The sequence below is a fragment of the Embiotoca jacksoni genome, unplaced genomic scaffold, assembly GCF_022577435.1.
Source record: "Embiotoca jacksoni isolate LCO1_2020_lvr unplaced genomic scaffold, fEmbJac1.0.p SCAF_15, whole genome shotgun sequence".
NCBI classification, from domain to species: domain Eukaryota; kingdom Metazoa; phylum Chordata; class Actinopteri; family Embiotocidae; genus Embiotoca; species Embiotoca jacksoni.
Window position 1 is genome coordinate 5,872,092 of NW_027185285.1, and position 15,099 is coordinate 5,887,190.

A 15,099-nucleotide genomic window follows, 5' to 3' on the forward strand; every position below is an offset into this window, starting at 1 on the left:
GGGGGGGGGGGGGTCAGCCACGCAAGTGCCTTAAATTTCACTTGTGAAAAAGAGGAAGTGATGATTGACCATTTGTCTGGGTTAAGTCCTCAGTTCGCTCTGTGCCCTAAAAGCCCCTAGTCTGTACACCTGGCACACATTCTGGTGGACTAGGCTGGTCTACGTTGGTCACCCTCCCCACGCTGGGGACAGATTGTCAGAAGTGCTCTTCCCCAGTTCCTGTTGAGCTGGGGGAGCAGAGAGGTTAGCAGCAGTTTTGAGGTTTCAATACTACAGTATAACCATTTGACACTATTAAGTGCTATGTTTAATTGACCTGTCTCGGCGCTGCAGCAGCCACCTGCACAAGTCGGAGACAGCTTGAGTTCACTTGCTTTGGTTGAGCAAGCTTTGCCTGAATCATATTAATCACAGCGGCCTGTGAAAAATAGGTCGTAACTTTAAAATCATTTAAGAAGAAAAAAAACAAACTAATTCGTGCACGTTTGCCTAACTGTGAGTGCGTGATTCTTGGTGTACGTACGTATCTCAATACCAAGCTGGAGGCACGCTGTCAACGTACAGTCACATAAATACTTATCGATGAATCAGGACTTTTGTAAGAACACAGAGCGCTAAGACGGTCACGTTCATGGATCTTGTCCACAGAACCAGCAAACAGGAATGAGTTAAGTATAAAATAAGAGCGGAGATAGAAATACAGAGCTCTGTTCCTGAACAGAGTACTTGGGCCCCAAGTTTAATTTCCCAACAATGCATGAGGCTCGCTTTGTATACTTGATTCTTGTATACTTCTTTCTTGTGAGGTGTCGTGTTTTCTGTCGTTTTGCTGAGTGCGGCTTTGTTTTCCAACCTCTCTCTGCCATGCATTGCCTGGATTTGATTGTGCAAGCCAATTCCCATCACCTCCGACCGCCCATACCCTCACTATGGCGTTGATCCTCCCATCCCGACCCCCTGAGCTCTTCTGGAATGTGTGTGTGTGTGTGTGTGTGTGTGTGTGTGTGTGTGTGTGTGTGTGCGTGTGCGTGTGTGTGTGTAAGCGCCTGTGTTTCAGTTGACCACAGCTGGCTTGAGCACCACCGTGCCTGGGGGGATGACCACCCAGGACAGGGGGTCATGAGACCCTCCTGTGGAGAGGTTGAGGACCCCCCCAGTCACCTCGTTCTCTGCCCCCTCTCCTCTGCCCTTCTTCGCCTGGTGGCTCTGGACCCTGCGCTCAGATGCGGCCCCCAGCAAGGGCACCATCGGCAGGCCCAGGGCCGAGGAGGGGAACGCCGGGGAGAGCAGAGAGGACTTGGCCAGGCCCAGCGGGGAGCCGTTGAAGGACAGAAGGGAAGTGCCTCCCAACCTGCATGGAGGGGAGTTGGGGCAACCCAGTGTGCTGAGGTCCAGGGGCCGAGGACTGAGGGGAGACAGGGGCAGGCCACCACTGAGGCCCTGCAGAGCATGGCCCCCGAGGAGAGCAGCCGCTGCTCCTGGGATGATAATGTGGGCTCCGCTCATATAGGACAACTCAGAATCCTTTCCCCCGCCGCTATTAAGCCCTCCACTCCGACTTCCCTTCAGCAGGGAGCCCACCCCACCCGGGGAGCCATGCTCCTGAGCCACAAAGTGGCCGTGGGCTTTTATGTGCTTGCGGAGAGAGCTGGGGTCTGTGTAGCGCTTCAAGCAGCCCACCATCTTGCAGTAGTAGGGCTTGTCCACGTAGTGTGTGCGTGTGTGTTTGAAGCGGTCACTGGAGTTGGAGTAGCGCTTGTTGCAACCCTCGTAAGGACAGATGTAGGGCTTTTCACCTGCAGCAAGGAGAGGTGATACAGATGTTGACAATTCCTTCATAATATCTCAGAAATTTACTTTACAATTTATTTTATTTGCTTGTTGTTTTTTTTTTTTAAACAAAATGCTCTATAAGTCTTAGATATTTGCCCTTTGTGTTTGATAACTCCCCGGGTGCTGCCCACTGACCTGTGTGTGAGCGGTTGTGTATCTTGAGGTTCTCCAGGCGTGAGAAGCTCTTGTTGCAGGTGGGACAGCGGTGGGGCTTCTCATTAGTGTGAGTGCGAATGTGGATGAGCATTTTGTACCTGCAGCCACAAAAAAAAAAAATGAATTAGTTCATTTTAATCAGCAACCTCTGAAACTCTCCGGTTATACCCGAAAGATTTTTTTTTTTCCTCACCGAGCATTAAACCCCCTCCCTTTGCGAGCGCAGCCATCCCAGTGGCAGCAGTACCCAGAATCCTTTTCAGGTTTGACATGGAAGTCATTGACATGGTCCACCAGGTCTTGTAGGGAGTCAAAGAGCAGATGGCACTAAAGGAGGGAATAGGATTTTTTTAATTTTTTTTTATCTGATCCAAATTTGGCTGCAACAGGATCATAAGTTGCATTTATTTTACTGTCTGGGTCTTACCTTCTTCCAGCGACAGGCCAGTTGTTCATCTGCTGAAAGGTCAGGAGAGGCTCTCCTGTCGCTAGTCTGGCCAATGAACATGGAGGATGGCAGGTGAAGTCCAGCTCCGGCTCCGATTGGCACAAAGAACTGAAAGGCCTGCGAGATGTGAGAATTCTGATGAAACAAACAGGAAAAGAGGAAGAAGAGCAACAGGGTTATCAAACTGCTGCACACCTTTAATATTAATGTACTATTTTCTTTCGAAGAAATATAGTTAAAAGTTACAACAATCGAATGGCAATCCATGGAAAAAGTATTAAGTCACAAAAAAATTAAATGAAAGGGACATTATAAGGCCTAAAAAGTACAATAAATAACCCACAGCCACTGTTCGGAATTCTGAGTGCACGTCTAAAGTTAAGCAATAGTGGCTCTACAGTGGCGGTACAAGCTCTGAGACTGCTGAGTGCACTGTCACACTTGATAGCACACTAGAAAATAGACCATCAGCTGGATGACAGGCACCGATGACCTGACCGACTGAGAAAATCAAAGTCTTTCATTTATATCAATGGAGTACACAACTGCCGGGTTCTCATCTTTTCCTTCAAAAATCCACTCTATTTCTCCTCGAGTAGTTCCCCGCTGCGCGCTACAAAACCTCCTTACATCCCCGAGCTCAGCATGAGCGCTGTAAGATTCGCTGAACCTCAGCTGGGGCTCAGAGAGCTAATGCATCAGCTCACCCACACAGACACACAGAATAACGTCGCTCAAGCCAAAAACAGAGAGGAGCCCCGACGGAAATTTGTATTTAGGACAAGGGAGACGTACAGTAGGTATGAACTCTCTTGTGACACTGGGGGAGCGCAGACAGAAAAGGGAAAAATGATGCAAATAGATCTCAGTGCTCTTACTGTCCCGTCCTCTTCAGCCATGTCAGAAATGTGAACGTGACAAATTTCATAAAATGAGACCGATTCCCTGCAACGAGCCGTGCCTCTTCATGGAAAACTATGTGTGTGCAGTTGTTCCTCTGTAAGTATTTATTTTTATGTGTGAGGGAGGGAAAGTGCCCTGTCTGCACCGATCAGCCTCAACATTACACATTAAAACCACTGACAGCTGAAGTTAATGACACTGATTACCTCATTACAACGGCACCAGTCCAGAGGTGGGATGTGTTTGGCAGCAAGTGAGCAGCCACTTCTTGAAGTCGACGTGTTGAAAGCAGGAAAAATGGAACTTTAAACATCATGTCGACAGCTGAGTGCTTGTGTATCGTTTACCTGGGGAGGATACGGCAAGCAGGGTGCGCGCAAGTTGGCCGAGGGAGTGTGACGCTCTGAGCAATGTTCTGCTGTGAAACTTTGGGTCCCGGCATTAATGTGGATGTGACTTTGACACATCCCACCCTGGCAACGCCATTCCCTGACTACCACACTGCAAAAAATTGTTGAGGACTGGTTTGAGGAACAAGGCAAGTTCGAGGTGTTGACTTGGGCGCCAAATTCCCCGGGTCTCAATCTGATCGAGCATCTGCAGGTTGAACTGGAAAAGCGAGTCCAATCCATGGACGCCGCGCGTCCCAATTTACAGGTCTGAAAGGATCTGCCGCTCACGTCTTTGTGCCCGATTCCACGTGACGCCATCAGAAGTCTCTGGGAAGTCCAGTCCTCAACGGGTTGGAGCTCTTTTGGTGGCACGAGGGGGACCAACACATGATTAGGTAGGTGGTTTTAATGTTGTGGCTGATCGGGACAGGGGATAAGTAAAGTGTGTGTAGCAGTGGGCTCGGGGGGCCGTGTGGGACTCAGCAGGACACGGTGCGGCTGAATGGCCCGAGCCAGCATGTCTCAATTCAATTGCATGGGAATTGAATTAGGCGGCGTGAGGTCTGCATGGCTGTAGTTTGTCTTAAATCCGATTATACATGGACACACACACACACACACACACACACACACACACAAGGCCACACGGACACACATCATGCCTGCAGGGCCACTGAGTGCAAGCTGCACAGACTGAGGTATTTGTTGGGGACACAAGAGGTGTTTGATAAGAGCTACCCCCTCTCTCCCTCCGAGGCCTCCCACCACTTGCAGAGCCTGATTCCCTTATGCGAGTGTGACACAACCCAATGTTGTTCCTCATTTGCTGACCCCGGCAGGCTGAGTCACTCTCTGCTGCCGACAGGACGGCGTTGGCCGCTCGCTGGCACTGAAAGTGTGGTTATTCTTTCAGCAACTTGGAGGTGGAATGCAGAAAACGTATGAGAGGGAATTACAGAGCAATGGGTGGCCAAAAAAAAAGCGAGTTCGGCTAAGGTGGAGCACGTAGATTGGTTTGTAAGTGTGTGTGTGTGTGTTTGAGCTCCGTCATACTCACCCCTGAGGGGATGTAGTTTCCGTTGGTCATTTCTGGAGAACTGGAGGTGTGGCGGGAGGAGGGAGACATGCTCAGGTCCACCGCAGGAGGGGTGGGGGTGTCTGTTCGTTCATGAGGGACCACCTGCACACCTGGGAAAACACACACCTGTTGCAGTGACCTCTCACTTAGGGGATCTGTAACAGGGACACTGGTGTCACCGTGTCAAACACACACACACACACACAGGTTAGAAGAGCCAACCTGCTGGTTAGAACTTGATCGAGGCTGAATTATTTCAACATCTACAGGACGGACTGACGTTTAAAGTTTGTACAGACATTAACGGTGCTCAGAAGATTAATCCTAAGGATTTTGGTTACCCTCTGACTTTTCCAATCACATTTGTGGTTTCTGGTCTAATGTGTTAGAGGAACAGTGTGTAGAATTTAATGGCATCCAGCAGCGAGGTTCCAGATTGCAACCAAGTGAACATCCCTCACTTCTCCCTCACCTTACAAGTGTGAAAGAAAATCTACAGGGGCCACAAAGCTCACAAAAAAAAAATGCAAAAGTTTTTTTTATCAAGAGCCAGTATTTGGTTTGTCCCATCTGGGCTACTGCAGAAACATGGTGTCCTCTGTTGAAGAGGACCCGCTCCCTACGTAGAATTAGTTAGTTTCAGGTGATTACACACTAATAATAATAATGATAAATATTACTTTTCATTTCTGTCAATAGATCCCCAAAATCCAACACACTTAACCTTTTACAGCAACTCAATGAATTGACATGACATTTAGATTTTAATCTAGCGCTACCATTGGGTCACAGCTTTAAATTTGGCCGGTGATTTATGACTACCCTCAAAAGTAATCGCATTCCCATCAGCCTCAGCAATAGTCTGTGATTAGTGCTGATTTTTCAAATGTAAACATGTAAACTAAGGTGACCAGCATTACACCTGCCGAACTTCCATATGGTACCATAGTCACTTGTCACACTGAGTATGTTGGCAAGCCAGAGGCTGGCACTGAGCTCAAAACACAACTGGGAGCCATTAGCGTGGTTGTTCTCGGTCTTGACTTGTTACCTACCAGCGTGTGGAGATGCCGGAGATGCAGGCTCTATGACGGCCGTCCCATCATCTGTCATATGGAGTTGGCGAGCACGTTTGGGGTGCAGCGGGGAGAGGGGAGGGGAGCGCGTCCCTCTGTCCCTCCCGCTGGCCCGCCGAGGGAGCTTTAGGTCCAGGGGTTCGTCCAATGACAGCATGACCGCAACCCACCACCTCCCAACTGCACAAACAGTCGCAGACGGGGTAGAGTTAGTCCGAGTTGGCCCATGGAAGGCGGGTCCGGCGTTTATAAAACCACACATACAATCGAACGTTACATTCCAAGTAGAAAAAGTGACAGACTGCAGAAAACAGTTTCTCACACCTGCAGTATTTCCCACGAAAATCTCGTTGAAAGTATCTCGCATTCCGCAGTCCCACTGGGTAAGAAATACTCTCCAACAATGGCAAAGAGACCACAATCATAAACTGAAACCCTTGAGTAAGCCAAAGAAAAATAAACACGCACACACACACACACACACACACACACACGTTGAGATCTCAGTGACCCCTTTTTCTTTTTTCATCCTGACCTTTACTCACACACTCTTCGTGAGGAATGTCTACAATCCAATCCAGATGGTCACCCCCACCGCTCGCCCTGCTTCAACCCACCCCTTGGCCAGTCACCGGTCCTTGCACCCTGTCACTTTACCCCCCCCCCCACCCCTCCCTCCAACCACAGCCCATCCCAACCCAACCCCCTCCCCCCCCCATAGTGTGCACCTTCAGACATCAGGGACCTCCGAGACCCACCAGCAACCCCGCAGGCCTTCAAGTCCAGCTGTACCCACTCCGTCCACCTCCTCCCTCCTCTAAGCACACTGACCTCTGGACCCAGCCGGAGGGCTGCGGGCAGGACGCTTCATCTAGCTGTCATGTTGAGTTCCATTTGTGGTCTTTCTCAGCCACTGGACACTTAGATGAACTCCATTAGTTGGAGGCATTGGTTATATACGAGTTTAAATCCTAATTATAATTTAAGGTTGATTAAAAAAAAAAAAAAAAAAAAATCTCCTGAAGAAAACATAATTTTTGAAATAAGGACCTTGTGTGGCCACATTTTTTAAAACTCAAATGTAAATAAATGAGGGATTCCGTTCTTATGCAGCGTTCACTGCTTCACACGTACAGGCGACACTCGGGACAGTCCTGTTGAATTAAAGCACACAATGTGTTAGGGTTCACTGCTTCTCACCAGACACACACACACACACACACACACACACACACACACACACACACACACACACACACACACACACACACACACATCTCCTCAAAGCATTTTCCATCCACACACACGGATGGAGAGTGTCCTATATTCCAGTTCCAAGTGTCCATGTAACATATACCATTCAAAGATACACACAAAAACATACACACTTACAGAAATACATGAATGCTCGCGCACACACACACACACACAAAGTAATTAATCAAACTGTAATTTCAACAAATTCACTTGGCCTCCCTCACACACATGCTGACACACACTCATAGAATCCATGCTAAGTAGTGAATGGTGGGCTTTGAGAGTGACTGGCCAGGGGCCACATGAGAAGCCCTTGTATCTGGGAGGCATGGAGCAGGGAGGTCACCAGGTTCACTATCCCAACAAGGGATGGCCACCAGCTCTCTCTCTCTCACACACACACACACACACACACACACGCACACGCACAGCCAGAGGGGTGGGAGGTGGTGCAGAGACTCAATCAGCCATAGATAAAAGGATGATAATGCACACACTTATTATGGCATTATCAGTGAGATCTCGCTGCGATGCATATACAGACGCTCATGTCCCTCACATGCACAAAAAGAAGCATCTTTTTTTTTTTTTTATCTGATTATAGACCGCTGAAGAGCACATGACCCACAGATCCCCATTGATGAGCAGCTTAGAATGACTTAACAAAATGTCAACATGTAACTTAAGGCACCGTAGGCAGAAAGAAAAACACACACAAGCATGCATTTATCCTGGGAGGAGGTCAGAATAAACCAGTCACTCAACAAAAAACAAATATGTCACCACTTCAGGTTTCAAAATAGCATTGGAGTTCTGCTCAGAAATGATCTCGTGGTTTTCGAAAATCTGAACGTATCTTTTTGAATTATTTTGACTCAACACCTACAGTATCTTGCATGCTCCTACAGGTTGAAATATAAAATGTGCATAATAAATACGGTGGTGTAATACAAGACAGGGACAACCGGGCTTTTCTGTACTAACACGGTCCTCCACCAACTTAGAGCTGCTGCATGTGTCCAGTTTCAGTTGTGCAGACTGATAAACAAAGAGTTTCAACTCTATCGGTATTGTATCAAATTGAATTTCCATCAGTTAAAGCCAGGGTATGTTTATACTGATAAAAGGGAGATTTTATTGGTAACTGCTGATCAATAGAGTTTGTTATGTGGTCATTAGATGTGAAAATAAACATATTTGGATCTGTCAGAGTGGATAATAAGCCTTCTCTGTAGCTGCAGTTAATACCACATCTCAGTTTCTCTTTCTCTCGTCTGTAATGGGTGGATATGACTAACTTACTGTAACTCATGCGCCGCACACTTCCAGGAAGAATTTTGGCTTTGTTGTTTGGCCAAAGCAGAAAATCGCCTGTCATCCACTTTAAACGAGTAAAAGCCCTTACCCCGAGGAGCAGACCAGGAATCAGCTTAACCTCGCTTCAAATCCTGCTCTCATCCACCGAGGGCACAAACAGCAAACTGGCCTCCCATCGGCATTATAATCCAAGCCATAAAACAGCGAGGAACAGATATGAAACTCTTGGATCCATATGACTGGAGTACAAATCTATTTGGCATCTGATACCACGTGATTCCACGTCTCTCACTGTGAGACACGACAGGGGTCTCCATACACTCTTCTCAGGCAGCTGCAAACCATTACACATATACCTCCATAATGGGCTGCACAGCTCATCTTTTCCTATTTATCAAGCATGCCTCTATAGCTATCCCCCTCCCACTCAAACAACAGACACCCATTAAAAGCCATCCTTTCCCATCCATAATAAAGAGCATTGTTGCCATCATTCAGCTTGCTGCGTGTTGCCAGTTTAAATTAGCAGTGTGTTGCAGTAGAGTATCCGTCTTTTAGTTTAGTGTCACCTTAAAATTACAGGGAAATAAAGAAGCTTTGAGCCAAACTATTTTACTCGTTTCCATTTTGCTTATTAAGGTTTCACGCTTCTGCCGACCTGCTCAATTAATCTATTAGAAAATGAATGAGCAAAAACTTTGATTATCAGTTTATGTTGATTAATGTTTGACAGGAAAATATTCATTTTAATGAAAATATTGCCTAGTTTTAGCCTCCCCCCCACCCCCGGAGTATTGTCTGCTGGAATTCCTTTCCGGATATCAGCTCCACAACCTTAATCAGTTCAGGTGACCTGCATGTAGCCTGAGCGGTGAAACCCAGGGACAAAAGTTAGCAAGTGACTCACTGCTGCTCATTACACTCAATGCTATGAGTGAATGGTGGCAACTGAAGGCTAGACAAATGACCATCTAAACAACAGCTCCTCACTTATCTGAACTAGTGGCTATGCAGTAATGCCGGGCTCAGACTACACGATATATTTTGTCTTTTGCAATAGTAACTATGTCACGTTAGCAAATCAATGTGCCATACATTCTTTTGTCAGGATACTGGCAACAAGTATGACAAGGGACCAATCATTGTTTGCATTAGTGCGTGAGTTTTTGTGTCGCCGGGGACGAGGGTGAAGAAGTTGTGGATCACGGTTACAGAGGCACTAGGTTGTGATGCAATCCTATCAGTCGACATCAATGAACACGTCGTAGGATATGTCAAAGTAGGCAGGTAAAAACAAAGAAATTCGGACATGCTAGACATTTCGTCAAGGTGCCGTTGGGTGTCCTGGTTATACCCTCCGATCGCTCTTTTTCAATCACGTCGCACAAAAAGGCCCGCCTGTCAATCCCGACGTTCACGTTCAGGCCCGACACTGCAAATTTGTCGGCAAAGACTAAATTGTGTAAAAGACTGACTAAATTCATGGAGTCTGATCCCGGCGTAAGAGAAAAACTCCTCACAGTGGCAAGTCAGAAAATCAATCTTCCTCAATTGAAGGGCTGAGGGGGAAAAAAAAACTGCATTTAGGAAGTTGAGAAGGATGTGCGGGAAATATAGGCACGGGAGAATGACATCTTGCAGAAACTGCGACCAGCCGAGAGTCGAAACAGGAACTTGGCTGCTGAGGTCTTTTTTGTCCTTAACCACCGGTTAGGGAGGCTGTAGCTCAGTCGGTAGAGTGGGTTTCACACTAATCGGAAGGTTGGTGGTTCTATCCCCAGCTCCTCCTGTCCACATGCCTAAGTGTCCTTGAGCAAGACACTGAACCCTAAAATTGCTCCCGATGGTGTACCATCGGTGTGTTGTAGGTCGCTTTGGATAAAAGCGTCAGCTAAATGTAATGTAATGTAATCTGGTCAAACCCGATCACAGTACAGTCGACCACTACAACTGCTGGAAAATCAGTTCCCACAGCTAGATTTCACCCTCGTGATTATTTCTCAGTGGGTAAATAGTAGAGACCGGTTGGGGAGTGACTCACAGAACCGGATCTTGATTATACCCTCCAAACGGCCACAGTCAGCGAGAGGGGGCTTGTGGGACAAAGGGAAAGGGCGACGGAGAGAACGAGTGATACGGAGAAGGAAAGAACTCTGTGTTCTGTGTGGGCATGCCTGTGTGATATGCAAGTGTGTGTATAAAGCTTAGTGGCGGGTGGCCGTGAAGTTTGGGGAAAGGGTGTTGGCTGGCCCCCATGCAGACTTCCTTGCTCAGCCGTGGGGTCGACGGTGTCTCTGAAAGGCGGCATTGTCCCTCTCCGGGCCCTCTCGCAGAGTAAACACTGACTACAGCAGCTGAACGGGAGAGAGAGAGGAGAGGAGGGATGACCGAGGGGGCCACAGCGAGGATCTATACCAGGGTGAGGAGGAAGCGGAGGAGGAAGAGTCCTCAAAGAGTCCTCAAAGAGACGCTTGTGCGTGTCCTCTTTAGCAACCCTTATCATCTACCCATCCCGCACAGCCCTTTCCCACCTGAGTCCTACACTGCCGAACGCAAGTCCCTTTGATGAAGCATGAGCGCGTGCGTTTGGAGGCGATCCCGGGTCGAGGTTGGAGGTTGTGAGAAAGGTGGGATGGTTAGTTAAAAGGGTGAGGTAGCGCAGGGTGTGGGGGGGGGGGGCATCAGGTCAAAGGAGGGCTATGTGTTTCAACACCTCTGTGCTGCGAGGCAAGGCTCTCATGGATCAGTGCTGACCCTGCTCCGACCGACTGATCTTTAGCCCGATCTGATCTGAGGAGATCTGCGCAGGGGGGATTGTATTTCAGCCCGGTCTGCTCGGTCCGACGGCGTAGAACCAAGAGCCAACAAAAAGCATCAGAAAATATCATAACCGCGCAGTATAAGATGATTGTGTTACAAAATGGTATTGTGTAATATTGTGTTTTCTGGGAGGGTTTCAGAGAGTGGGAGAATGTGATTGTGCACACATTTTGTTTGACCCCCTCTGAGGTTGGCTGTAACCTAATCTCCCTCCTGCTGTGACCCTGGGAGGTGGTCTCTAGGAGGCAAGCCATCTCTCCCCGGGCTCTTTTTTTTTTTTTCCCCTTCATTCTCACATATACACACATGCATACACAGAGAGACTGAGAAACAGAGCGTGGTGGGAACGATAGCTTTTAACAGCTGATGGCATTAATCGGTGTGAATCTGAGGAGTTTTGACTTGTTGTTCTAAAACACTGAACAATAATGCTGCGTTAAAATCAAAATGCAGGTGGTCATAATTCCTGCAGGTCATGCTGTGAAGCTGCACGCAACCTTTTTATTTCAAAAAATATTTAGGCACAAGTAGGGGTGTTTCTGGATTTAATGGAGAGGGAATAATGTCGGGGGTCGTGTGTAGCAAGTATGAACTTGTGGCTTTGAACAAAGACAACATTGCCAAAGTATTTAGGCACAAGTCATACTAGATTAGATGTAAAACAGGTAGGGCAGAGGTGATGGGTGTGAGTGTTGAGGGGAGTAGTTCTGGGACACCGGGACTGCTGTTGAGCTTTCCCGTGGTGTCGTGGGCCTAAAACACCGGTGAAGGGACGTGCCCACTCGATAACCCGAGTGATGTACTGCAAACGCTCATCTTGTTGCTACGGCGTTGTACTCGTGTCATACTCGGGTGTATGAGCTTGTATAGTGTTAGCAGAGCATCCTGTGAGGGTCAAAGGTAACTCATCATGAGTTTTTGATGAGTTTGAAGACATAGGTTTTAGTTAGGTGAAGACAGGTAGTTATACCGAGTCAGCAAAAAATCTGTAAGTGGAGATGGCAAGTCAACACCACGTTACTACAGCCCTCACCAAGCACCACAAGAGTGCTTTTCTTCTCCTATCATGGAAAATAAGCAATCCTTTTGTGGTGTTTACAGGTAACTAATAGCTTTCAAACTAATTCAGTATCACCCTATATAGTTTGGAAGATCAACCACATCTACCGTCACGGAACTCGTCGGCCTGTTGCCGAGTGTAGTGTATAAATACGGGGTTGTTTTCCATCTAGATAGATAGTATCAAGTAGATACTTGAACATCCTGACATGCTGATCCATGTAGGATCAAAACACAGTCATTAAACTTGGACTGGCTTGGAGAGAGAAAGTGTGCAAGCACTACTTTTTTTTTTTTCCATTGATGCTGTCTTCTGGTAGCCTTGCACCAACAAGATGTGCTTATAATTAGTCTCCCGTCAGAGGGCACTGACAAGGCTATTTTTCAGCTCAGTCAATATCCAGGTTATTACTATTAACTTAAAAAATATGAGGTATACTCCCATATATATTATACATAGAGTACATATTTATACTGCGAGTCTACGGCCAACCCAAGTTACATGTTAATATCCATGACTGAATATCAGACCATTATGTACCATTATCTCATTCACTTAGATATCAATCCTTCCAATCCCAATCATGTTTCCATTAGGTTTTGTAATTCTGCGCTTTAGCAGCGATTCGTGTAAAAACCCACAGTTGGTGTGTCCGTCCTGTCTAAACCTGCTGCTTTTTCCATCCAACAGGTGGGAAGGACAGGGTCAAAGGTAATTGAATGAGGTGTGGGTGTGGTGTGACCTCTAACCCCTGGGTTCTACATCTGTAACTCAGGCTAAGAGGAAATAAACAATGTTGGCACTTTTTTTTTTTTTTAAAGCAGGTTCATGCACACAATACTCTGAATAATAATGTGATTTAGAAGATCAAAGCATTTGCACTCTTCAAAGTAAAGCAATTCCCATTTGCCGTTTTCCTTAATTGTCAGATTTACACGGATTCATATCAAAGTCATGTGAGATTAGTCAGAGAAGGATGTGATGCAGCAATTTTCACATATCATCATTGGCGATGGAAAAAAAACTGATGTGAGCTCAGGGCAATATTGTATTTGGAGACACAAGAAAACAACCCCAAAAATGGTCACTCCTTCACTCCTTGTGTCATAACCACGAGTGAACCCAATTCGGCTCACACACACACACACACACACACACACACACACACACACACACACACACACACACACACACACACACACACTTCTCACCCTATGATGGATCACTCACAAACACACACAGCTGAGAGATTTTTTTTTTTCCTGCTTCTGTCCTCCTCAGCCAGCCGCCTCCTCAGACAGGAAACCTCAGTTTCCACTCCTCCTGCTCCTCCTCCTCCTCCTCCTCCTCGCCTCTCATTCTCTCTTTTCTTCTGTCTTTATTCCTCTTTTCCTTGCTTTGGTTTATTCTCTCACATTTACCACTCTTGTTTTCTCTTCTAGTTTGTTTATCTCGTTCTTCTCTGACATTCTACTGCACCCTTCCCTGGATTTAATGACAAATTAATTGCCAAATTATTTCCTAACACAATAAAGATTTTACTCGCTCCGTTTTTCATGCCGACAACTTAAACCTCTACCCCTTCCTCTATGACCCATGTTGCAAGAAGGCACACGGGATCTCACACAGGATTATGTAATAGCAGCATGCTATTACTGCTGGGGGAGGGCTATTGGAGGCTCTATTCCAGCCGTTGTGTCTCCACAGCTGGAATAGAGAGAAACAACACGTGCGTCAACATGCTTCATCACAAGGAGTAATAAGCTGCTCGTAATTGCCACTTGATCTTTTGGGGGTTTTAAAAAACGAGAATCGAACTATATTACAGAGAAGAGAGAGAAGGAAGAGATCTGAGAGAAAACACAGAGCAGGGGAGAAAAGAGAGCGTGAGGGAAGGAAAGAAAACAGGGAAGGATAGATGGGTTGCAGGAGGGAGAGAGTGCAACAGGAAGCTTCTCAGAGAACTACTGATGGCCTCCAGCCAGAGCTTTCAGACACTGAGGAATTCCAGGCAGAAAGCAGGCAGGGTGGGAGGGGGGTGGAGGGGTGGAGGGGTGGAGGGGAGGAGGGGAGGGCGGGAAGGTGCCAGGAGGGAGGGAGGCACAGAACGAGGAGGGCGGGTCTCACTTGCGGTTTGTTGTCAAATGGAGACTGCTACAGGAGAAAGGAAGAGCACACACAGAAAGCGATAACTCTTGAGTGGTTGAGCGGTAACATTTTCCTTACGAGGCAGAACTTTTGGTATACACATAGGCGTTCCTAAATTTCCCCAAGGGACCACTGTGTTCATTTAACATGTTCGTTTACTTTGAGTAAATGTTGTACCCGAATGTCCTATAATTCAGAGTAGATTCGATTTTTCTCGATTGCAATATTGACTTTCAACTGCAGCCATGCTGATAAATGAAGTTGAATATTAAATATGCGATATCTGACAAAGTCATGATCAGAATCAAGAAATGTGATACCACACACTTAGAGCTGAAATAATTTGTGTCTGGAAACTGATGGGTATTTTCACAGTTTTTTTTTAATGCATTATAAACCTTATTCATAATCAGTTAATTTAGAAAATATTTGCATTGACTTTTTTTTTTTTTTTTACCAAAAGAGAAAATTATAATCCTATTAGTTGAAAATGAAAATAAGTCCGTATTTATTAGTAGTTAAATCTAACCTGGCTTTTCCGACTTGTTGTATTAAAACAGTCAATTTCCAGTTTAGACCTCTAAGGTAGATCGAACGCAGCATTAAACTTT

General features: G+C 46.5%; 1 protein-coding gene across 1 annotated transcript in view; it reads right to left on the reverse strand.

Annotated features, from left to right (window-relative positions):
- glis2b (GLIS family zinc finger 2b) overlaps positions 1 to 15,099 on the reverse strand; it is a 25,832-nt gene continuing 10,733 nt past the window's right edge. The window contains exons 2-7 of the mRNA XM_069149100.1: positions 5,866 to 6,066; positions 4,790 to 4,920; positions 2,417 to 2,572; positions 2,183 to 2,316; positions 1,969 to 2,087; positions 1 to 1,796 (exon numbers count right to left, since the gene is read on the reverse strand). Of these exons, the coding sequence (XP_069005201.1) occupies positions 1,054 to 1,796; positions 1,969 to 2,087; positions 2,183 to 2,316; positions 2,417 to 2,572; positions 4,790 to 4,920; positions 5,866 to 6,043 (1,461 nt within the window). The 5' untranslated portion in view covers positions 6,044 to 6,066 and the 3' untranslated portion in view covers positions 1 to 1,053. The remainder of the gene's footprint in view (positions 1,797 to 1,968; positions 2,088 to 2,182; positions 2,317 to 2,416; positions 2,573 to 4,789; positions 4,921 to 5,865; positions 6,067 to 15,099) is intronic.